The sequence below is a fragment of the Pelmatolapia mariae genome, linkage group LG16_19 (assembly GCF_036321145.2).
Source record: "Pelmatolapia mariae isolate MD_Pm_ZW linkage group LG16_19, Pm_UMD_F_2, whole genome shotgun sequence".
NCBI lineage: Eukaryota > Metazoa > Chordata > Actinopteri > Cichliformes > Cichlidae > Pelmatolapia > Pelmatolapia mariae.
In genome coordinates, this window is record NC_086241.1 from 52,455,514 (window position 1) to 52,480,288 (window position 24,775).

Sequence of the window (24,775 nt, forward strand, 5' to 3'; positions counted from 1 at the left end):
ATCGATGATGTGACTGTTGATAGAAGGATCTCTCTGCTCAAATTCAGCCAAATGCTATAAAACAGATCAGACAGAGCTTCACAATCCAAATGGATAATGATCCAAATCATTGCAAAAGCAACCTGAGAGTTTCTCAAGATAAAGAAATTGGATATTCTTCAGTGACCAAGTCAGTCGCCTGATCCCAAACCAACATAGCATGCACAAACAAGAAGCAGCTGAAGGAGGCTGCAGTAAAGAGCAACGTCCTGTCTGAACAACTGAAGGGAGGAAACACAGTATTTGGTGATGTTCATGGGTTCTATACCTAAAGGATTTAAAATATTCATTATATTAATATACTTTTTGGGTCTATGAATAAAATTGACCTTAACAGTTTATTCAATGCTTTTGTTACACCCCTTAAATAAAGCTGAACGTCTGCTCTTTCATCACACACTTACTGTTTGATTTAAAGCCCACTGTGGTGGTGTAGAGAGGCAAAACTACAAATACTGTGTCATTGTCCATAATTGTTAGAAACCTGACTATAATATCTCTTAGAAAGTTGCCAGTCGAGAGGCATTGAAGCAAAATAGATGATATATTAAGCACGCGGCTTGTTATTTTTATTTATTTTTGTTATTGAGTTATTGGTTTTCTCACAATTATACATTTTTTAATGCATAAGATAGATAGTTAAAAACATTATTATCACAGTGAATTAAAAACACACGTGTTGTCCTGGTACAACATGTTCTGTACGTTTTACTGACTGACACATCCTGCATTGGGTTTGACCTCTATTAATATGTATAAAGGTCTTTCGTGATTGTACATGTATGGATTTGTCTGTGTGCACTCTCAGATTCGGTTTGTGGAGAAGAATAATGATGCCCTCCACATGTCCTTGGAAAGCTTAGTTTGTGAATCAAAAGACAAATTTGTTCGAGAGCTGTTTGAGAACTCCAACACCTCCAAGGACTCCAAACAGAAGGCGGGGAAGCTCAGCTTCATCAGCGTTGGGAATAAGTTCAAGGTCAGAGTGACGGTTAAAGGTAGTTTCTTGATTGTTAGAAAAAGTCTTTGAACATAAACTAACTACATGTGAACAAAACCCCTTAACTTTACCAAAAAATGTAAATATTGCACTTTTTCATACTTAACACTAAGATGCTATAATATTTCATATTATTGTATCACATGTCGTCCAAATTAAAGATGAAATGCTTTAATTTTGACTTTTGTGCATCCTGGAATTTTTCCACTGTTTCATTATGTAGGTTTACATTTTGAATTTTATTTTCTTGATTTAAGAAATTTGTTGTTTTGGACGTTAAAAATAAAAACACAATCATCACTATCTTTATTAGGTTTCAGATTTGTGATTTAAAAAAGGTAAACCAACTCTAACATCCAGACCTTTCCTGTGACTTTTCTCCTTTCCACTCTTCTTCTCATCCCTGTTTCCCTTCCTTTATTCAAGGTCCCCCTCTTAGATATCCTCCAGTCTTCCAATTCTTTCCTCTGAGAAATCCTTCCTTGGTGGATAAAGCTGGATAAAGTCAGCTTGAGGTATACTAGAGAGGAGTTAGAAAGCAGGGCTAGTGGAAAGAAATAAAAGAGAGAAGAGATGAGACACTCGGGGTTTCACACAAAAGCGAAAGTACACAACTTTCAAGTGCATTTCTTACGTATCACAGAGACCAAAGTAATACAAGGCTGCTCATGACTTATCTCCAAGCTCCATGTGTTGGGCTGTCTTTTTCGATGAATAAAAAGTGTTTGTGCACCATTTCAAACCTTTACATCATCGCACCATCTTTTCAAAGTCTCTGAGTTTCTGTATTACTAACGTAGCTTCTTTGTCATCATCACTTATTCACCAGATGTGGACTCAAGCACAAGGACTGTGTGCATCTTACACACTATTTTACAAAGAGATAAACAGCTAGATTGTGTTATGGGGAGAGAAAATTAGAAAGATAAATATCCTTTGTTGTAACCATCAGTCTCTTTGCATAAAAGAGATATACGATATTTACTGTGCTTTGGGTCTTGCATGACTATATATAACTGCTCCCCACCCTGTACGTATTCTCCAGCATGTGTGTCTTGGCGACCTTCACCACAAATACCCAAAATAAAAAATAAGCATTTCCTTTTGTCTGTTTTAACACACAGACCCAACTGAATCTGCTGCTGGAGAAGCTTCGTAGCACTGTAAGTAAAATTTACATCTCTGTTTCACGTCTATTTTCTATCCTCCTTCTCAGAATCTAAAAACATTATTACAGCCTTTGTGTGTACTGTGCACACAAAATGGATGTTATAAAATGCATTTTGTGTATGTTTGACCAATATTTCCTAATTAGTCTTTGTTTTAACAGGGTTCAAGTTTCATCCGCTGTGTAAAACCCAATCTGAAGATGGTCAGCCACCAGTTTGAAGGAGCTCTTATTCTCTCCCAGCTGCAATGCTCAGGTAAAACCAAAACAGTTTTTTAATTAAATAGTTATAATTTATCATCTTTAAGAGAATTAAAATACTTCCAGTTTAGCTCCACTGTTAATGGAGGAGTTTCAACAGGTTAGTCTGACTTGCTCTTTGAAGCACTTCAGATGGTTTCAAGGTGGGAGTGGGATTATGTCAGTGATTGGCTCTGAGCCTTTTTTTATTTGCGGTGGTAATGGGCACAATAACACTTGAAGTCAAGTGGGAGTCTACATGTATTGTGATATTGTGAAATGTTTAATTCTTCTTGGAGACGAGAAGAATGAACGTCACTAGAAGAAAGACAGATGAGAGGGAGACAGGTGGAATGGTGAAGATAGAAGTAAGAAAGGTGGTGTAGTAGTTGTAGTTTAAATATCTGGGATGTTAGTACTCAAGGGAGGGGAAGAAGAGAGTGCAGGAAGGGCGGATTGGATGACAGAAGGACAGCAGCAAGAGTGAAAGGTTTTCTGGATGGTAGTGAGATGTGCTATGGTGTTTGGAGATGGTGGTACTAAAGAAAAGGCAGGAGACCTAGCTGGAAGTGCCCAAGTTACAGACTCAAGATGGTTTGGACATGTACAGAGGAGGGATAGAAAAAATATTTGGGTAAAGGGTGCTGGTGTTTTCAATAATTAATGTCAATATAATCCTGCAACAGCCTTTATGAATGAGAACACATTAAAGTAGATTGTGCTATTGTGCCCCTCTTGGATAGGCATGGAGGTTTTCTCATGTACATGCATGTACATACAGACACTGACATGTTACCCGTCAGGGATGATGTGTTTTTCTGATTACTTTCTCTCTTTGTGTGTTTCTCGTGATTAGGAATGGTGTCGGTGTTGGACCTGATGCAGGGGGGCTTCCCCTCCAGGGCTCCTTTCCATGAGCTTTACAACATGTATAAGCAGTATATGCCGGATAAGCTTACACGGCTGAATCCTCGGCTTTTCTGCAAGGTGGGCCTAAGTTGAATAGTTTTCTGTTTCACTGAAGAAATCCAGCGTCTACAGTCGAGTTTAAACAACAAGCTAATCTGTTTAAAGTAAACCCTCATTAGTTGTGTAATTTGCAATGCAAAAAAAAGCCACACTGACCCACTTGGGAAATGATTCTTCTTGTTCTTAGCGGGCGACCAGCGGCGGTGGTCTGCCGCGCAACCAGTACGCTGCTGTAGGTGCCGCAGGTTCTCTTGCTTGACCAACGATTATCTTCCACGCTTTTCGATCTAAGGCGATGGTTCTTGCCTGCTCGAGGTCAAGTCGAAGGGCCTTCAAATCATCCTGGATTTGTTTCATCCATGTCTTCTTTGGTGCATTTCGATGCACCCTCCAATCGGTGGGGCGGGTCAACCAGAGTAGGCCATGGGGGTAGCGGCTCGGGTCCATTCGACAAATGTGGCCAAACCAACGGAGTCGGCGGCGCTGGATTAGGTCGCCGATCGTCGGTTGGCTGCCGCAGCTGGTGAGGATGGTGTCATTCGAATGACGGTCGCGAAGGGAAACACCGAGAATGCATCTAAGGCAACGCCTTTGGAAAACTTCGAGCTTGCTCAGGTCGTGTTTGAGCATTGTCCACGTCTCCGCGCCGTAAAGTAGAATGGGCAGGATCAGGGTTCGGTAAAGGCAGATCTTTGTCGCCAATGAGATGTTGTTCTTCTTCCAGACGCACCAGCGCAGGGAAGCGAATGCTGCCGCCGCCTGCCCAATTCTGGAGCGTATCTCCACTGATGATGCCACTTTCTTCTCCTCGACGAGGGACCCCAGATATTTAAATTTTTGGACTTGTTTGATCTGCACACCACCGAGGTGGACAATCGTTGGTGAGCCGTCGGTGGTCAGGACTTTGGTCTTCTCGGCGTTAACCTTGAGGCCGTACGGTTTGGAGTGCCGGGCGATGTCATAGAGGATGTGAGTTGCCTCGGTGTCGTCTTCGGCAAAAATGGCGCTATCGTCAGCGAACATTAGATCGGTGATAAATCGATCGGTCGAGGCTTGGACTCCACGGCGGCCCTCGAATGCTTTGCGCATTATCGCATCGATGACGATGTTGAACAACAGCGGTGACACCACATCGCCCTGCCGGACCCCTGTCATGATGGGGAATTCTTCGGACACTTCATCATGAATACGTACCTGGCTGGTCGAGCCATCGTAGGCGGTTTGTAGTAGCTCGATGATCTTCACAGGTATGTGTTCGGCTGCCAAAGCCCTCCACAAGGCCGGCCGGTCGATGCAATCAAACGCAGACTTGAAATCAATGAAGATAATGACTGTTCGGCGTCCGCATCTGATCTGTTCCTCCATGAGTCAACGTAGGGTGAAGATCTGGTCGCTGCAGCCTCGTCCGGGTCGGAACCCGGCCTGTTCTTCCCGGCTGGTCATCTCACGGTGCTTTTGAAGGCGTGATTGAATTATTTTGATAAGGACCTTGCCAATGATGGACAGTAAGCTGATGCCTCGGTAGTTTTTACATTCTCGGTTGTCGCCTTTCTTTAGGATAGGAATGACAGCCGCCTTCTTCCAATTTGCTGGTATCACATTTGATGTCCAGATCAGTTTGAATAACAAGTGTAGACGTATGACGAGGACTTCTCCTCCAGCTTTGAGGGCTTCTGCCGCCACATGATCAAGGCCAGTGGCCTTGTTGTTCTTTAGCGAATGGATTGCGAGTTTGACTTCTTCTACCTTTGGTTCTGCATCAGACATCGGCACCGTAGGAGGGTCGATGATGGGCGGCGCTGCGGCCGGACCTTGGGGCGGATCGTGATTGTAGAGTTCATTGAAGTATTCTTTCCACCGTTGCAGGCGCTCCGCAGTTGACTTTACAAACGAGCCATCCACCTTCCTGATGTTATCATTCATCGTCTTGCACTTGCCACTGAGACTACGTATGGTCTGGTACAACACCCTGTAGTCTTGTCGTTCGGCCGTATTTTCAAGTTCCTCAGTGACTTTGTTCCAGTACGCCTCACGGTCTGCTTTCATCTTCAGCCGCACCTCACGGTTTAGCCGACGATACTTTTCAAAGTTGGTTAGCTTGGCCTTCTTGCGTTCAACGACCAGGTCGAGACACTCGTCCGAGATCCACGGTTGTGTGCGACGCCGGGCGGGTGGGCACAGCGGCTTTGTGCAGTCCAAGATGGCTTCCGATATTGTTTGCTCTTCTTTGTTGGCATCGTCGCTCAGGGGGAGGAGGGCGAAGCGGTTCGATAATGCGATCTGGAATTCTTGACGGTGGTCATCGTTGTTGAGGTGACGCCAGCCCAGCCTGGGCGGTTTGGGTGTCAGCTTCTTCGCTCGTTGGAGCTTCAGGCGCACTCTGGCACGGACAAGATAGTGATCAGAGCCGCAGTCGGGTCCGCGCATCGCCCGGACATCTTGCAAGGATGATCGGAACCGGGTGTTGATGAGCACATAGTCGAGTAGCGCCGAGTCGTTTCCTCTTGGGTTGCGCCATGTCAGACGGTGCTTGAGCGAGTGTTGGAATAGCGTGGACCAGTTTGTTGGCGGCGGCGAATGACAGCAATCGTAGCCCATTGTCGTTCATTTTTGCATGGCCGAACTTTCCCATCGTCGATTCCCAGCCAGTGCAGTCTTCTCCGACGTGGGCGTTCATGTCGCCGGCGATCATGATCATGCCGGTTTGAGGTAGGGAGTCCAGGACATCTTGCAGGCGATCATAGAAATCATCTTTAGACGCGTCGGAGTTCATTTCGGTCGGCGCATAGACCGCGATGACGTGTAGCTTGATTGTACCGTTGACAGTTAGAACGGCGATACGGTCAGATATAGGTTGGAAGGCGACGACGCTCGCAGAGAACCGATGGTGTACCATGAAGCCGACTCCGGCTTCTCTTTTGTCGCCGCCCGAGTAATACAACGTCATCTTTTCGTCCATGGCCGGCACTTCGACAGGGACGGTGCCAGTTCCAGTCAGCCGAAGTTCCGATAGGGCCGTTATGGGAAATGATTAACAAATATAAACAGTTTAGTAGCCTGAAACCCTGCACTTATACGATATTGTTGAGTCATTGAATGTTTTTCTTCTATTTCTTTAGGCTTTGTTCAAAGCTCTAGGATTAAATGATAAGGACTTCAAGTTTGGACTGACACGGGTGTTCTTCCGCCCCGGAAAGGTAAAATATTAATGTTGTAAATCATTACATACGAATCTGTTAGCCATAATATCTTCATTAATACTAAATTTGACTGAATTATAACTTGACATTTGGCTGTGTGTGCGCGCCAGTTTGCCGAGTTCGACCAGATCATGAAGTCTGATCCAGACCACCTCGCAGAGCTGCTGAAGAAAGTCAACAAGTGGCTGGTGTGCAGCCTCTGGAAGAAGGTCCAGTGGTGCTGCTTGTCTGTCATCAAACGTAGGTTCATTTCGTGAAGAATTTAAAATAAGTAGCCAACCAGCTTTAGATATACCAGCAATAATATTTGTAATGTAGTCAAATAATTTCAGTTTTCTTTGCGTTATGTCATTCCTCTGCTTTTGCTGTAGTTTATTTGAAATCATTTACCATCTTTTAAGGAGACTGAACAAACATGAAATTACTGTCGAACATTAGCAGCCTCTTTGTAGCTTAAATAGAGAGTCCCTTTGTGCTGCCGTACACTTCGTCGCCTGGGTTTGTGCTTTTACACTGATTTTTCTTTCAGAACATCAAATGAAGCAGCCTCCAGCGAGATTGAATAGTATTCTAAAAGCAGTTCCTTGTACCATTACAGTCAGTGCCAAGCTATTGATTTCCACAATTTAACAAAGTGCAGGCTGGCTTCTGTGTGTATGTGCAAAAGCATAAAATGAAATTACATGGCAGCTATAACAGAATGCTGCCTCTGCTTGACCACATACTCTGTGGATAAGTGGCCTGAGTAAATTTATACCCCTGGTCCTGGACACTTATTATTTCCTTCCTGTGATTTCAGTGCTTCATCTTATTATCGCTGCTTTGTTTGTGTGGGTGAGCAGGTGAAAGAAAGCCTTTTATAGTGTACTGCTGCTGGTTAATAATACCTATTATAGTAGTTTGTGCACTGATTTATTAACAGTTGTGTCATAATTGTAACTTTACTTTGACGCTCACTCTCAAGGTTTTCTGGTGTTTATCTTTTAAAGTATTGTTTTTACTACTGCATTTCATATTTTATTTGATTCTTCAAAACCTTGTCCTTGCATAACCTATTACTAGAGCAGGATTGTTATGCCACCAAGTACAAAGATGTATATAAATTATATAGGATTAAAGGTATGCAGTCATTGAAAGTAGGTTTGATTCTATGCTTTGTGAAAAAGTATTTTCTTTCTTTTTAGTTAAGAACAAGATGAGTTACAGAGCTGTGGCCTGCATCAAGATTCAAAAGACTGTCCGCATGTGGTTGTCTAAGAAGAAGCATAAGCCACGGTGAGTCTCCTCCTGTTCCTGGGACCCAGAAAATATACAAGCCCACAAACACATGCAGCATCACTTCTGCTTTTCTGTGCCATTTGCTGTCTTTTTTTCACTTTGCACTCTCAGTTTGCTTTTTCTTGAAACTGGTTCACACTTGGTAGGTTTTGATGGCTTTCCTATATCAAGCATGTACAAGTTTAAATCAATCTAAAAAGTCATCAGAGGACTGTGGAGAAATGGAGTGTCACTATATGGGAAGTGTCTCACTGTACATGCGTTTTCAGATAGTTCCTCGCAATGAGATTTTGATTGAGAGTGGGTGAGTGGCAGTTCGTGCACAGGAAAAGTTTATGCTGGCATTCACACATTTATATCATCAGTTCCACAAAAGAACTGAGAATTGAGTTCATGTGTAATGTGCAAATAAAATGAATCCAAAGATGAGGAAACCATTCATTGATCTTTTAATTCCTTTCAAGTGCTAAAATGCAAAGGCATCACTTTCTTTTCACATAAATGAGGGATGTAATAAAAGGGGGAAAACTAAAATGCATTTTCCTCAGTTGGACTAAATGAGGTCTTTAACAGGGTTATTTTATTAGCGGTTATTAGAATAAAACTCTTATGCTTTCATTTCTTAGTAATATACTCATTTGTAAGTCTGCATTTGTATCACGGCTCACAGAATCGATGGTATGGTGAAGGTTCGAAACCTGAAGAAACACATGGAAAGGTTCAATGAGGTGGTGAACGGGCTGAAGGAGGGAAAACAGGAGATGGCCAAGCAAGTTCAGGAGCTGGCTGCCGCCATAGATGCTCTGTTAGCGAAAATAAAGGTGAGGACTTTTAATTTTTGGTTCAAAGCATAATACACTCTGAGTGTTCTCTGTATGTACTGTATGTGGGATATTTTGTTCTTTTGAACTATGTATTTTAAGTAAGGGAACATTTTTCAGATCAGATAGATTGTTTGAAGCCTTACTGCTTCATATTTATTGTATGTTGCTACCTGCAAGCAGACTTTTAGCTCTGTGGCACTGACAGTCTTCTTTTAGACGAAGACCTCATCCTGGAGTTATACACTATAGTCTGTCTTGCAGCGGCCATTCTCATTCTATCCTCCAGAATCAATATTTTCACTCACCTGAGGATAAAAAGAAGAGCTTGTAGAGCAAGATTCTTCTTCTCTCCAATAATTTAATTTAGCGGGGTTGTTTTTCTAAATGATTGGACTTGGCTATTGAAATCCCAGACCTCCCCGTGCAATAAACACCCACCTTATTGGACCCTCTAGGTACAGCAAATCATCCGGATATCTGGGCACTGTATTCTCCGGTAGTTTTGATTTTCTCTTTGGTAGTGGCCTGTATCTAATTAACAAGTTAGAGAGCTCATAGGTTCCTTGAAGTATCCTGACTCACACTAAAGAACCATTGACTCCTAGCTCTTTCTCCCCCCTCTATCCAAATAAGCCACTCCGCCCTCCTAATGTTGATTTGTTAGCCTATTAACACCCCTGCTGTTGACACTTACGGTGTTCTAAGTATGTAGAAGTTGTTATTGGCACGACATCTCGTTGTGAATAATGCATGAGATGCCAGTGCCTGTCAATCAGACCATTGTACAATAGGGACAAGACCTTGTCATCTTCCCTCCCTGTGATGCTGTTAGTGGCTCATTCTTATGAACGTGCACAATATGGTGACCTCTTCTCCCCCTGCTGATTGTCTGACAAGTGCGTGGAGAACTGGGCATTGTGGCTGTGGCACTCAAGTGACAAGTACACACAGTGTCATTCAGTGTCTAACTTGTAGCCACATGGGATGGTTGTGCTATGGAATCAGAAAAGTGTGGCAAGTTTGGGCATTTGTGACTCTTCTTTATGATTCAAATTCAAATCAGCACAGGGCATATTTTCATTCTAGCACACTCATGCTAGCCTGCTAACATCCTATCGGCATTTGATCAGTTTTTAATACTGATAAATACATTGTGAGAACCATGTTTGAACTCCACTCAGACCTGAGGCCCAAAATCTCATGGTTGAACAGCTGAATAAAGACATGTATTTCTACTTTATCCTTTGCAATCATCCTTTGCTGTTTTGTTGAACAACTAGACCACACTGATGACCAGGAAGGAGATTGACACGGAGTATCAGGGACTGGTGAAACGTTCAGAGCAGCTGCTTGCTTCCATGCAAAAGAAGAAGCAGGAGGAAGAAGAGAGAGAGAGGCTGAAATGCATCGAGGAGGAGATGGAGAAAGAGAGAAAGAGCAGGGAGCAGGAAGAGCAGCGACGCAAACAGGAGGAAGAAGAGAGACGACTGTAAGTGCTAAGTGCAAAATTACTAGTATATGTGTTTGTGTATAATGTACAGTGATTCTCCTAGTATTGCCTTGGGAGAAACAAACTTTTATCCCCTACTCCACACCAAGAAACCAGAAGAAGAAAAACTAACAGTCTAATTTACGTCCACTCATTTCATACAGAGTGGAGTACAAAGAAGAGCAGATGGGTAAAGTGCAGACAATGTTTCAATTGGCCAAAAAAAGCGTAAGTGCAATAAAAGCTGCAGGGAAGCTAGTCCTGCACAGAGCTCTAACAGCTCTCCTGAGAAGCACAGATAAAACGCTGCAAGGTTAGATGTAAAATAAATATGTTCAACTCCACTCAATCGTTTAGCAACCAAAATGTGATTATTAAACACAGTTTTAGTGTAAAACAACTGTGACTCAAAAGACAATAAAAGACAAAAGTGGGGTCTGTGCTTCACTGATGTGGCACACTGGCCTTTAGAGCAATTAGCCTGAGGAGGAAACATTTTTTGACACTTTCAGAAATGTTATTTTTAGTAAATATTCTGATTTTCCTTTTTGTCTCAACATTTTAGGAAAACAGAGATGGAACTAAAAAGAAAGCAAGACGAAGAGGACAGAAAAAAGAGAGAGGAAGAGGACAAGGCTATGCAGGTTTGGAAAATTTCCCCATTGAATACTTCCGTGCTCTTCTGTTGAAAAGTAAAAACGGAAAAATTGGAAAACTAACAACTACTAACTTCTTCAAAATTCTACTTTAACTCCACTGAATGAATTTAATGAAAGCCTTGCAGTTTTATTTAAGCTTCTTATAAATGACCTGCACTCCAATGCAGTGGCAGACAATTTCAATCCTTGGATTAAAATAAAAAAAATAGTGCTTTACTGGTTGCACTCATAGAATTGTGTGAAAAGACAGTTTTCACAGTCCTATGAAAAATTAAGTACTGCCTGTGATTCAGTTGCTTGTGTAATAATTTGAAGTAACTCTTTTCAGTATGTTTTTGTCAGTCTCTCACATCGCCGTAGAGGAATTTTGGCCCACTCATCTGTACAGCATTGCTTCAGTTCATTGAAGTTTAAAGGCATTCATTTTTGCACAAATCGCTTAATGTCCCACCATGGCATTTCAATCAGGTTGAGCTATGGGCCATTGCAACACCTTGATTCTTTTCTTTTTCATTTTGTTGTAAATTTGCAGCTGTGCTTAGAATTATTTCCCTGGTGCATGATCTACAGTCAGGTCCATAAATATTGGGACATTGACACAATTCTAACACTTTTGGCTCTATACACCACCACAATGGATTCCAAATGAAACGAACAAGACATGCTTTAACTGCAAAGTGTCAGCTTTTATTTGAGGGTATTTACATCCAAATCAGGTGAACGGTGTAGGAATTACAACAGTTTGCAAATGTGCCTCCCACTTCTTGAGGGACCAAAAGTAATGGGACAGAATAAGAACCATAAATCAAACATTCATTTTTTAATACTTGGTTGCAAATCCTTTACAGTCAATCACAGCCTGAAGTCTGGAACACATAGACATCACCAGACACCGGGTTTCATCCCTGGTGATGCTCTGCCAGGCCTCTACTGCAACAGTCTTCAGTTCCTGCTTGTTCTTGGGGCATTTTCCCTTCAGTTTTGTCTTCAGCAAGTGAAATACATGCTCAATCGGATTCAGGTCAGGTTATTGACTTGGCCATTGCAAAACAGTCCACTTCTTTCCCTTCAAAAACTCTTTGGTTGCTTTTGCAGTATGCTTTGGGTCGTTGTCCATCTGCACTGTGAAGCGCCGTCCAATGAGTTTTGAAGCATTTGTCTGAATATGAGCAGATAATATTGCCCGAACCACTTCAGAATTCATTGTGCTGCTTTTGTCAGCAGTCACATCATCAATAAATACAAGAGAACCAGTTCCACTGTCAGCCATACATGCCCACGCCATGACACTTCCACCACAATGCTTCACTGATGAGGTGGTATGCTTAGGATCATGAGCAGTTCCTTTCCTTCTCCATACTCTTCTCTTCCCATCACTCTGGTACAAGTTGATGTTGGTCTCATCTGTCCATAGGATGTTGTTCCAGAACTGCGACGGCTTTTTCAGATGTCATTTGGCAAACTCTAATCTGGCCTGCCTGTTTTTGGGGCTCACCAAAGGTTTACATCTTGTGGTGAACCCTCTGTATTCACACTGGTGGAGTCTTCTCTTGATTGTTGACTCTGACGCACATACAACTACCTCCTGGAGAGTGTTCTTGATCTGGCCAACTGTTGTGAAGGGTGTTTTCTTCACCAGGGAAAGGATTCTTTGGTCATCCACCACAGTTGTGTTCCGTGGTCTTCCTAGTCTTTTAGTGTTGCTGAGCTCACCAGTGCGTTCCTTCTTTTTGGGAATGTTCTAAACAGTTGTTTTGGCCACGCCTGATGTTTTTGCAATCTCTCTGATGGGTTTGTTTTGTTTTTTCAGCCTAATGATGGCTTGCTTCACTGATAGTGACAGCTCTTTGGATCTCATCCTGGCAGTTGACAGCAACAGGTTCAAAAAGCAAACAGCACACTTGAAATGAACTCTGGACCTTTTATTTGTTCATTGTAATTGGGGTAATGAAAGAATAACACACACCTGGCCATGGAACAGCTGAGAAACCAATTGTCCCATTACTTTTGGTCCCTTAAGAAGTGTGAGGCACATATACAAACTGTCATAATTCCTTTACTGTTCACCTGATTTGGATGTAAATACCCTCAAATAAAAGCTGACAGTCTGCAGTTAAAGCACATCTTGTTCGTTTCATTTGGAATCCATTGTGGTGTTGTATAGAGCCAAAAATGTTAGAATTGTGTCGATGTCCCAATATTTATGGACCTGACTGTAGTTTGGGCCATGCTTTAGCTGTAAGGTAGATGGTTTCAGATTTCACCCTAGAATACTTTGAAATAGAAAGGACTTCATGATCAACTCAGTGACTGCAAGGTGTGGATATGAAAGAAGCTCTAAGGCTACGTTCACACTGCAGGCGAAAGTGCATCAAATCCGATTTTTTTGACCCTATGTGACCCATATCCAATCTTGGTATGACAGTGTGAACGGCACAAATCCGACATTTTCAAATCCGATCTGGGTCACTTTCGTATGTGGTACTGAATCCGATACATATCTGATGTTTTAGAAAGCAACTGCTGTTTGAATGGTCATGTCGCATTATCCATCTTTTACGTCACTGACACAAGACAGATGCCAATTATCAGCGCCCGAGAAGACATCGTGAACGCTTCCTGGCTATCCAGTGTAGATGTCAGTGAAACTGTTAGGAAGACAACGTTGGAGAAACTTGAACATTTTATTTGTACTGTATAATCTGCAGATTCTGACAGAAATCTGCAACTATCCTTTGAAGCACCGCTCCTCTCTAAAACAGCAATAAGGATAATTATTAGGTCATATGTAAATAACAAAATAACTTTATAACTTTAAGCAAAATTGGGAAACGTAAAGTCCGAAACAAGTCTTTATATTAAGGGCCATCAGTCAAACAATACTGTTTGGTCTGGGTCTGAACAGAGCGCGTTGTGTGTGACGTCTTCTTTTGCGCATGCGGGCCGCTTTGAGGGTTCACACTAGAGCGCGTTTGCTGTCACATTTTATTTGTAGTGTGAACAAGCAGACAAAAAAATCGGATATGATCAAATAAATCGGAATTGAGCATTAAGACCTGCAGTGTAAACGTAGCCTAATTGTCTCCTCTCCACCAATGTGCTTGAGAGTTGGTATGAGGTATTTATGCTGATATGCTATGTCTGGGTTTTTGTGCCAAATATGGAGCTGTTCATTATGTGCAAACATAAGATTATTTGGCTCAAACGTAATTATTCCAAAATAAAATTTGGTGGGAGGTCCACTCCTGGAAGGTTTGGGCTGTTGTGTTAACACACACCTGAATGCTCCAGACAAAGACAAACCAAAATGCTAAAATCGCTGCTTTCATAGAAGTGCTCACAATTCCTAATGATCAGTTAATGGGGTGCATTTGATTAGTATCACCTAGCTGCTACGTATGCTCCTAATTCCTATAGAAGCTGTAATGGTTACTTAGTTTTTCACTGAGTGAAAACTTTCTTTTTCACACAACTGTGTAATAAACAGAGCAATATACCAGCTTCACCTTAAAAGCCTGTTTTTAATATTTGATTTTGAGCAAAAGTGTTAAAATTGACAAATTACACACCTAAAGCGATGTACCTCCAAATAATGTAGCTTCAAAGCCATGGAAATGGCTCTAATGTTTCCCCTTGCTGGCAAACTCTGCCTACAGCTGTAACATTTATTTGCTGTTTGGTGTCCTACAGCAACAGCTGGGTCATGACATTGGTTGGACTCCCAGTAGATTACCCACAGGGTCTTGACTGATGACTCCACTTCTGCCTGGTTTCTGTTAACTAAACTAGTTAATCCCACCTTGTGCTGTCCAGTGTTTTATTATCATGCCCCTTAATCTCATCTCCACTTTGCCACCTTTTCCAGCTCTATGTGTTTGCTGATTTTTGTTTCAGTTCTGTTTATCTGTTCTCTCCTCTGACCTTGATGCTACACCATGTGTTTTCTTTTTCAGTTCTATTTTTATATCTCACCTTTCCTTACTTTTCATGTCTAAAGCCCCCCTGGCCCATCCCCCCATTTTTATTCACCTCAGTCCAGTTGGACATCTGTATGCACTTTTTTTCCTAGAAGTGAGACCAGGCTGTCATAAGCCACATGTCTAAGAACACTGTTTGGAAAACTGGTTTGATCCACAGCTCAGACTTCAACAGTAAACTTTCCATGGGTGTCTGCTGTGACTTTCATAGAATTTGGCTTTATGTTCTCTGCTATTTTCAGCCATGACAAAGCTTACCCTAGCACAATATCCCTCACTTCAATTCTGCAGAGCTTATTTTCTTGAAGGAACACCGCTCAGACAAAAACTTCCCATGTGGTGTTCTCCAGTCGAGTTCGCTGTTGTATAATGAATATTTTTCAACACAAATAACTTTGGTAATTTCTGCAGCCGTTTCCGTTTTCTTTTTCTGCCTTTCTTTTTTTTTTACTTGGATTTTCTTGTGAAATGAATGAGGGTGTCAGTCAATGCCTCATTTTACAAACAATAGATTCAATTTGGTATATTCAGGAAAGATTGTCAAAATCCCGAGGATAGTGCCAAAGAGTATGTATTGTTTCGGGTGTTCTCCAGTCGAGTTTCAGCCCTCGTGCTTCACTCTGGTCATGTAACACAGCTGCCACCCTACAATATGAATAATGCAGTATATTCTCACCTGGAGAGGTATTCATATTTAAAGCTCCTCAGAGAAAAGTATGCAATGAGGACTTCATTAGAGGCTTTCTATAATAAGACACTGGAGAAGAATGCACACTATGCAGCCTATATACATGAATATTTATTGATTTGTTGATTTATGTTACAGCTTTCTTTTGGCTAGTTAAAATGAAAAAATGAACACATAAAAACCTGGACTTTGAATTTGGGTCAAGTCTATAAAAATCTCCCAACTTTTGAATGTTTCTCAGTTGTTTGCTTTGTTCTGTCTAGACAAATGACCACTAAAGCTTTATTAGCAACCCAAAAAATGGATAAATAAGTCTAATCAGGCTTGGGCACATTGGGCAAACACATCTTTGTGCTGTCTGGTATATAATAGTATTATAATATAATTAGTACTATAGTATTTTGACTGGAGCTAGGTTTAACGACACATTAGGCAGGTGAATTAAGTACTGTGTTACGATACTTTTGTGTTTATGTGTCCGTTTACAGGCCGAGCTTGAAATCCAGTTGGCTCAGGAACGTGAGGAGCAGGCCCAACGTGCTGCCGTACTCGAGCAGGAGAGAAGAGACAGGGAGTTAGCCATGAGAATCGCTCAGAATGAGGCCGAACTTATAACTGATGAAAGCCAGATGGATGCAGCCCTGCGCAGGTAATGTATATGTAAAGCACAGTGCCCACATTTGCATACAGATGTATTCTGTACACAGTAAATAAGCACTATTGACGTCAGTTTGCATGTGTAACTGCCTTTTCTTCTGTTGCTGTGTTTTCTCCCAGTGATGAGTTTTTTTCAGATCTTCCTATCTCTTCATCCTCAGCCAGAGCCATGTAAGATATCAGTGCAGCTTTCCGTAGCTGCCAGTGTCCAAGTGTACCTAACACCAGCAGTAGTGATTCACTCACTAACTCCCTTACTCGCTTAATCACTGTCGTAGTCCTGAGTCGCTAAGTTGCTTAAAATATCTGCAAGATCATAGCAATGATGCAAAAACAACACACAAATCTGTAATCTTTATTACGAAAAAAACGCTCCAGTCTAATTTTTTGATGATCTGCATGATTGCTTTTTCTTTTACAAAAGCAAATTTTAACATGAATCAGAAGATAATTCATTATATGTAATCATAATTACCCATAAATTAATATGGCACACTAAATCATCAGCGTCAGATGAGCGCAGTATCTGATCTTTTTGTTTCTGCAGGGGTTAAACCATGACTGCAGCCTTCATAGTGCTGGTGTACCACACAGACTGAACATACTGTCCTAAACGATGGGTTCTGATTTGCATGCATACAGTAGTTTATAATTTTGTGACAGTATGACTCCACTGTCGCTCTGTATTCTAACTGGTGGTGTCAGCGGCTCTTAACAAACAAAAAATTGGACTGTATTAATTCTCTAGTTTTGAGAGTGTTTTCAGTTAGAGAAGTTTAACCAAAATATGATTTATCCTTCCAAAAATATTTAATACTAATATAAAATGTTTAGTACTCAAAGAAGCCTTAAAGTTGAGTAACACAGCTGCAAACAAGCTGTATTCAAAATCACGCTTTCATTCACTTTTCACTCTTTCTATATGAGGACACTTAGTATCTTTGTGTAGCTACAGAACAGGAAACTGCATTTTGAGATTATTTGCGGGAACAACTGCACATCCCATGTAAATATCCCTTTTAGCTGCACTGTGCAGCTAAAAGGGAAGTGAAAAACAAATCCATTTACAGAAACTGCTGAAAGTTTAACAGTTCTATCTCTGCTCTCCTTATACCTCTAAACCTTGTCCTAAATAAAGCTCGGGTGTTTCAGATATAATATGCATCACTGTATTTCTGCAGCTACATTGTGTTTAATGTTAGTAGAAAGCATTCAATAGCCTATGCGCGCTTTTACCTGTAGTTTTCAGTGAACACAAATTACATTGGATCGAAAAGCTTCTTATGTCAGCGCTGGCTCCAGAGTCCGTGTTGTACGTGTCTCTAACTATTCCTGTAAGTCAGGTGACCTCTGGCAACCAGCTAGAGAAAGAGAGACACATGTTTTGCATGTGCCTAGCACAGAGATTAGGCCGATTTTGTGCAGTAGAGGTAAGCACATTGGCTGGCATGGCCACCTTAGTAGCTAAAGAATATTGGAAAGATCACAGCCTCCTTCTGTCTTCCTTTTCCTGAATGGGGAATGGGATTCATTTCATATTTACGTTCTGCCAGAAGCAAAGTCCCGGGCATCACATCCTTTCCACAGCTTTTTTTTCTCTCCGCAACAGAAGTAAAACCTTTTTTTCCTCTGGTTTATCACCATTACACACTGGCATGCGTCTCAGCCAGCACTGATCATCATCCCAAATCAGTTTAATCTTTGCAGTCTGTGTGAATCTTAAATGGTAATGGTAATTTAGTAAATGATTCATAGATCAGCAATCCTCTACCCAGAGACAGTAACAGTTGTGCCAACTGTAAATAGAGGAGACAAATCCTTTGTATTATTGAATTAGCCGCCTATACTCAGCAGGGAAGCTGGAGACATGAGATAAGAGCACTGCAGTAGTCTGTTAAGTAGCTAAAACACCATCAATTGCCATTAGTTGACTTAGTAGTTGTTTATTAAAGCAGTGCACAGTTACACTTTGTTTTTCATTCATCTCTTTTTTTTTTACATAAATTTAAATACACTCAAAGTTCCACAAGAAATATTTGGTACAAAAACTCTTCCACAACGGAGTGGAATTCCGTGGAATTTAAAAACAGGCCACAGAGATGTGGACAAACTCTGCTCTTCAGCTCCCTTGCTGTCTGGCTCCTAACGTGAATTTTAACAGCTGAGACAATGAGGAAGGTTTATAAGAAGTGAGGTGATTGTTTCATTTTTTCATTAAGGTTGGTATACTTAATAAATCTGCTGGTTGCAAATGTTCATCCATTCTTTCTGCAATTTAAACATTAGATCTTAGCAATCTTTTATATTTTTTAAAAGTACATATGTCATTTTTTTCATTATTTTCTGATTTATTGTTAAAAGTAGCTGTTTCTGTTTTGACACAGCCCTAAAATGTTAAACCTGAATCATATTTGAAAGTAACAACTCCCAGTCCTTTGATACTCCCAACTTGTCACACTTACCTGTCTTCACACTCACCTTCTTTTTCTTTTTTGCTCCCTCTCGCCCCCGCTCATCTGTTCCTTGCCATAGGGGTCCTCAGGTGCAGGCAACCAAAGCTGCTGCTGGTGTGAAAAAGTACGACCTTAGCAAGTGGAAGTATGCTGAGTTGCGAGATGTCATCAACACATCCTGTGGTGAGAAATCCTGAACCCACCCAGTTTCACCTCAAATGCACATTTAGTTATTAAAGCCCTGATTGAAAATCACTTTTTTCAGTGGAGGCTTCATCACAAAGTTATTTACAGTTTTCAGCCCCCACATTAAATAATTCTGCATCAGCTCATGTTTTGGCCATTCTGGTACACAAAACCATGGGGTACCATCTCTCTCTGCACACGCTTTTCATCTGCACTCTCAGTCATTCCTCGAGTTGCCAAAGTGGCTGTTAAAAAGCTAAAACTGCAGCTGTAGAGAGTGAGAACACAAGATGTCTTCCCTGCAACATAAAAAAAAACCCAATATGAGGATGTTCCCACAGCTGCTATGGCTCATCGACTTGTTTTTTACTGTTAGAGAGAGAGGAAATTATCATCATTATGGAGGATGGCTGACTTTTACTCTTTCTAGTCATTCCCAGCCAACCTTCTTCTCAGTCAGCATGAAAAGCAGATGCCTTTATGCCAATGTCTTTATAACTGCCACTGTATACAGTACTCTGATCAGTGTTCGGCACTCTGATATCCCCGATGGGATTCCAAGGACATCTGGCTAATTTGTGGAACCCATTTGCTTTGATGGGATCGGTGGTGTTACCAACAAAAAACTATGCTTTAAAACTGACTGATTATAGCCCGATGTTCACTAAAGGCGCTGTCGGTTTTGAATATTTTCTTCACTGAGATGGCATTCTGCATCCTAAAACACAGACATGCACACACAATGTTTTCTGAAAATAGCTGTTATATTTTTCAGTCCTGGCATTATGAAACTGTTGCCAGCCAACTAGTTGCTGGACCTCTTTACTGGTTCTTAAACTATATAAAATGGTAATTTGCGACTTATCTGTTCCAGATTTGGATTTTATGTTGAAAAACAGAAGATAGATGTAGATTAAACCAGCCTGTGTTAAATAAAAATAAGCGCTCATTCTTCTCTCTTTCATTCTTTTGCCAATTTGTGATTGTTTTGATTTCATGCATGCTTACTGATGCTATGTTGTGGGGACAGACATTGACCTGCTGGCAGCCTGCAGAGAGGAGTTTCACCGTCGTCTGAAGGTCTATCATGCATGGAAGTCCAAGAACAAGAAACAAAATGATGACGGGAGCGATCTGAGGGCTCCTAAATGTGTCACTGACTATGGTTAGTAAAGGATATTGTGTTCTGTTGCTTCATAATTCCACTAAGTGTGCTGTACGTAGCTCCATAGTGTAGTGGTTTACACATTTGAGTAACAAGGTTCCCATTTTGTTCCCAAGAGGAGACACAAATCTGTTTGGAGTGCATCAAGAAGGACATCTAGCATAAAAATCTGTCAAATCAAATATGCAGATCTACCTGCTGTGGCGACCCCTTGACAATAAGGGAGCAGCTGAAAGTTGCTTTAAACATGAGCATAAATTTGCACCCTCCCATACGCTGTATATGAGTACTGTAATAAACAGTCACTAATGCAAATCTTACTGCAGGTTATTTTCTCCACCTCAGCCCTTCACTTTTATTGGCAGAGACCCGCCTGTGTGACCTGCACACAGATAACCTGCCTATGTTTTCCAACACTCAGTTAACAGATGAAATGCCAAGGCCTAAACATTCAGCCACCTTCTGTCCGACTCTGTCAAAAATGGTTGTTCTAATTAGCAAATAACTGCCAGCCATGCCTCGTTAGGCTCAATGGTTGCTAGTATGACAGCTTGCTTTCCTTCTCAATTCAACCGATCATACTCTGTGCCACAAAACACACACGAGTGTTACTCGGCTCCTTGAGAGCTCACCGTCGTACTACATTTGTCTTCCTTTTCATTTAAAAAAAAAAAATATTCGATTTGATGGACAATGGGAACATTAGATGTTGCTTCTAATTTTACTATATTTTCTTGCCTTTCTCTTTTGATATGATGGCTCTTAAAAGCTTTACTTTGTTTCCTTATATTTGGATCCTGATTTTGGCCTGTACTGATGTAGCAGGGGTCTTATTTGAGACCACTTCATAAAAGGCTAAAAGCTGCTTTCCCAGCCTTTCCCTGTAGTGTTTACATGGGGCATCCCTGGTCCTTTTTGATCTTGTATGTTTTAAAAGCTTTATTCTTTGTTTCCTGTCCCACTCAGCATGTTCTTGTCTTTTACCAAAGCTAGTACAAAGCTACATTAATATAAGCCCAAATAACAGGTTCTTTGTTGTGAATACTTAAAGCTGTTGCCGTGAAAGTACAAAACCATCTCCTCTACTACTACAAATTTTTCTAATGATTGCACTGTGTCACTACAGCTGAACAGAACCCAGCTCCTCCGATGACAACCCAGCATCAAGAGGTAGCCATGAACCGGCAGCAGCGTTATTTCCGCATTCCTTTTATCCGACCCGCTGACCAGTACAAGGATCCCCAGAATAAAAAGAAGGGCTGGTGGTATGCCCACTTTGATGGGCCCTGGATAGCCAGACAAATGGAGCTTCATCCAGACAAACAACCCATCGTGCTAGTCGCAGGTGAGTCAACAGTTAAATTTGTTGTATATATATATATAAAATTTGTTGATTGATTTATTTTAGCAAAAAAAAAAAGTGTAATTTAACTCAGAGACTCTTAAGTTCAGTGCCACTGATCATTGTGATGTACACGATTAATAAAAATGCTTCCAAGAAATGTGTTTGTTTTGGGCATTTTGTGCAGCAGATTTCTCTGTTATATCCCTTTTATAATCTTGTGAGGATTCCTGATCTTCTGGATCTTCTGGCACTGGTTTAGTCTACAAGTTGCCATGAAGAAATGAAAAAATGCAGTTTCTCCAAAGTAAAATCTTCAGTTCACATTTATTCACTATTTTAGCTCTACATGATCTTCCTGGAAGTCATGAACTCTCTGTTTGTGTTTTTATTTGTTTGTTTCTTTGGCTGCCAACTAATGTATGATTAGGAGTTTAACAACCAAATTTGGCAAGTATACATTAGGTCCCTGAATGATCATATCACATATTATGACATTATCGTCATCTTGCCTACGAAATGATTTGCAGCCGGCTGTTTTTGCATTTATGAACCTACGGCGCCTTATGAAAGCATCATATCTGTTTTATGTCACCACAGTGTCATCAAATTTATAGCCAAAGAACAGCAGTTACACATAATGTATTATAACACTGTAAGCTAGCTCGCATGGCAACCATCTACCATCAGGCTATATTTACTTGTTTTTGCCTTTATGCACCTATAACCCCATATGAAAGCATCCTATTCTTTTATTTCAGACAGTAGCATCTCATTTATCTCCACAAAAGTTAAATTATACATGATATGATATAACGTCGTCACGTTGCCAAGCAACCACCTAACAATGAGCTAAAACGGCCCATTTTTTTTGCTTTATGCACCTTTAGCACCTTATAAAAGCACTGTATCATTTTCAGTTCACTGCCAGCAGCGCAAACACACCAAGCATGGGCATGTGGTAGTCTAATAAATAGATGACTCTGGCTAAAACTGTGTGATGTCAAGTGTCCAAGTGAATGCACTGCTAGTAAATCTTTATCCTTATTCCCCTTTGGCTGCTCAGGCAAAGACGACATGGAGATGTGCGAGCTGAGCCTGGAGGAGACCGGTTTGACCCGGAAGAGAGGGGCGGAGATCCTGCCCAGGCAGTTTGAAGAAATCTGGGAACGCTGTGATGGAATTCAGTACTTGAAGAAAGCCATTGAGAACAAGCAGGCCCGCCCAACATACGCTACCGCCATGCTTCAGAACCTCCTCAAGTGAACCGCAACACACAAGATAAGGGAAAAGTCAAAAGCTTGGTCTACGCCCTGAGACACAACACAACACTATACACAAATATAAAAGATGCACAGTCAGGTTGCAGAACACTGCACCCACAGTAACCACAGACAAAGATGCCCTTTACACACTCTTTCTGTAGACAATTTATGATTTACTTTATTTTGATTATTTTTAGATTTTCAACATTTCTTTACAGCTTGCGGTAGAACATCTCAGTGAAGTAGCATAACGACGGGGTTTTCTCAATCGATGTTTGTAGAATATCCGACCGTGAGGCCTTATATTGCAATAACATTACATCACAGAAGCCTTAATTGGTGCATAGCCTTTTTAGCTATGAACCCGAAACCTTAAGGGCCTGCAAAAGCAACAATATATTAGACAAAATCATGAAAACCTCAGCAGACATGCTTTTAAGGGTTATAACTGTCTTCTAATTCTTTATGAGTTTTCTGAATATTACAACCATAATTGCCATTTAGTGTCTATAAATAGCTGCGATGTGGCTATGAATAATTGCCCATGCACTAGCGGCTCGTATGAGATGACAGTAATGAAAAACACCACATTTATTTGTCAGATTTGCCTAAAGTACTTAAAGGTGACAATCATGAATACAAGGCCATACAACGAAGAGTCAAATTAAATTCACTTTGTATAGATTATGTGCATCTAATGTAATAATGTGAAATATCGCAGGTCAAATATAGAAGACTGTAATGTTATAAGTCATACTCACAACTGCTCACAACACAGCCTAATGAAGTAGGATATATTTTTCTGGCAGAATAATAATAAGTTGATTTAATTATTCATTAACGAGCTCTGACAACTCAACGGAATTTCATGAAAAAAGGAAACTTCTTTTGTACTGTTGCTCATTTGTTATCTGAGAGGGAATTGTTTTCATGTTTGCAGTTTTCTGGGTTTGGGGTTGTTTTACAGACAGTCATTTGTGTGCGTGCGTGTGTGTGTGCTGTGTGTGTTTATGTAGTATTTTCTTAAGTTGATTACTTGACTCCTCAGTTGGTTATGCCAGGAATGTTTCAGTCATCTTATTCAAGGGTCAATCTTTGTTTAAAATGTAGTAGTCAAGAGTAATGTAACTATTGAATCACTCTTATGTGTTTTTCTTTGGTTTTCTCTTGTATGTTGGCCTTGAAACTGGAAGATTGTAGAAAATAAATATATTCCTGGATTTGTTTTTTCTTTTGAAGTTATTCTACACAGCTGAAAAATCACGAATTAATTCACAAATATTCACAAACAAGCTGTTAATGGTCAGTGCTCAGTAAATGGATCTGACATTCTGATGATAATTCCTGATAATAGGATTAGCATGTAGGTTAATTAAACAACAAATGCTAACACACTGCAGATGTCACCGAGCTGATGCTCGTGAGTCCAATTACGTGATCAACAGGATTAAAACTCAAGGATATTAGGCTGTTTCAATGTACAGTCTTTGCAGAAGCCTTGGCTCATCCCTTATTTCTTTGTATTTTGCTATAAAAACATGAAATAGGTGCACTGATTTATTAAAGCATGTGCAAACATATATAGAAATACAGTTTACAAGGCAAAAGCAACATTTGTACAATTCTAATGAGCTTGAAAGTGAATATTTGGTATGACTACCTTTATTCTTTAACACAGCCAGAAATCTCTTAGGCAGCTTTCTCGTAACTTATTTAAGTAGTCTTTAGGAATGGTTCTCCAGGTTTCTTGAAGGATGTTTAAAGCTCTGCTTTGGATGCTAGCAGGCTTTTGTTCCCCCTAACCATGACAGAGGCTCCAGCATCTTTTACAGATGGCTGTAGAAACGCACTTTGGCACCTCGCTCCTGACCTCCTCAGTACATTTTGACTACAATTTAAAAAAAGTGAAAATTCCAAACTTGGAATCATCGCTCCAAAAGACCTCTTACCACTTACTGTCAGTCTAGTTCTTGTGTAATTTGACACACCCTAGCTTTTTCTCCCTGTTTCCCTTTCTTAAGAATGGTTCCATGACAGCTACCCTTCCACGTAGGCCATTTCTGATGGTGTTTCTGCAAACAGTAAAGAGATCAACTGGATAGCCAGATGCATCTCTCAGCTCCTGTGTCAGGTCTTTGCTGGTATTTTTCATGCTTCTCAAGAACATGACCATGAC

At 40.9% G+C, this 24,775-nt stretch overlaps 1 protein-coding gene across 2 annotated transcripts in view; it reads left to right on the forward strand.

The window, feature by feature from the left end:
• myo6b (myosin VIb) overlaps positions 1-24,211 on the forward strand; it is a 41,532-nt gene extending 17,321 nt beyond the window's left edge. Inside the window, exons 18-33 of one of the 2 annotated variants that reach the window (XM_063497853.1) lie at positions 848-1,018; positions 2,164-2,202; positions 2,370-2,463; positions 3,304-3,434; positions 6,536-6,613; positions 6,727-6,856; positions 7,801-7,891; positions 8,565-8,715; positions 9,999-10,207; positions 10,773-10,851; positions 16,020-16,180; positions 16,309-16,359; positions 18,721-18,824; positions 19,858-19,992; positions 21,119-21,337; positions 22,401-24,210. In XM_063497853.1, coding sequence (XP_063353923.1) covers positions 848-1,018; positions 2,164-2,202; positions 2,370-2,463; positions 3,304-3,434; positions 6,536-6,613; positions 6,727-6,856; positions 7,801-7,891; positions 8,565-8,715; positions 9,999-10,207; positions 10,773-10,851; positions 16,020-16,180; positions 16,309-16,359; positions 18,721-18,824; positions 19,858-19,992; positions 21,119-21,337; positions 22,401-22,600 — 2,043 coding nt within the window. In that variant the 3' untranslated portion in view covers positions 22,601-24,210. Of the gene's footprint in view, positions 1-847; positions 1,019-2,163; positions 2,203-2,369; positions 2,464-3,303; positions 3,435-6,535; positions 6,614-6,726; positions 6,857-7,800; positions 7,892-8,564; positions 8,716-9,998; positions 10,208-10,772; positions 10,852-16,019; positions 16,181-16,308; positions 16,360-18,720; positions 18,825-19,857; positions 19,993-21,118; positions 21,338-22,400 lie in introns of both variants that reach the window. The other variant, XM_063497854.1, reaches the window with a different exon arrangement.
• Positions 24,212-24,775: the final 564 nt, after the last annotated feature.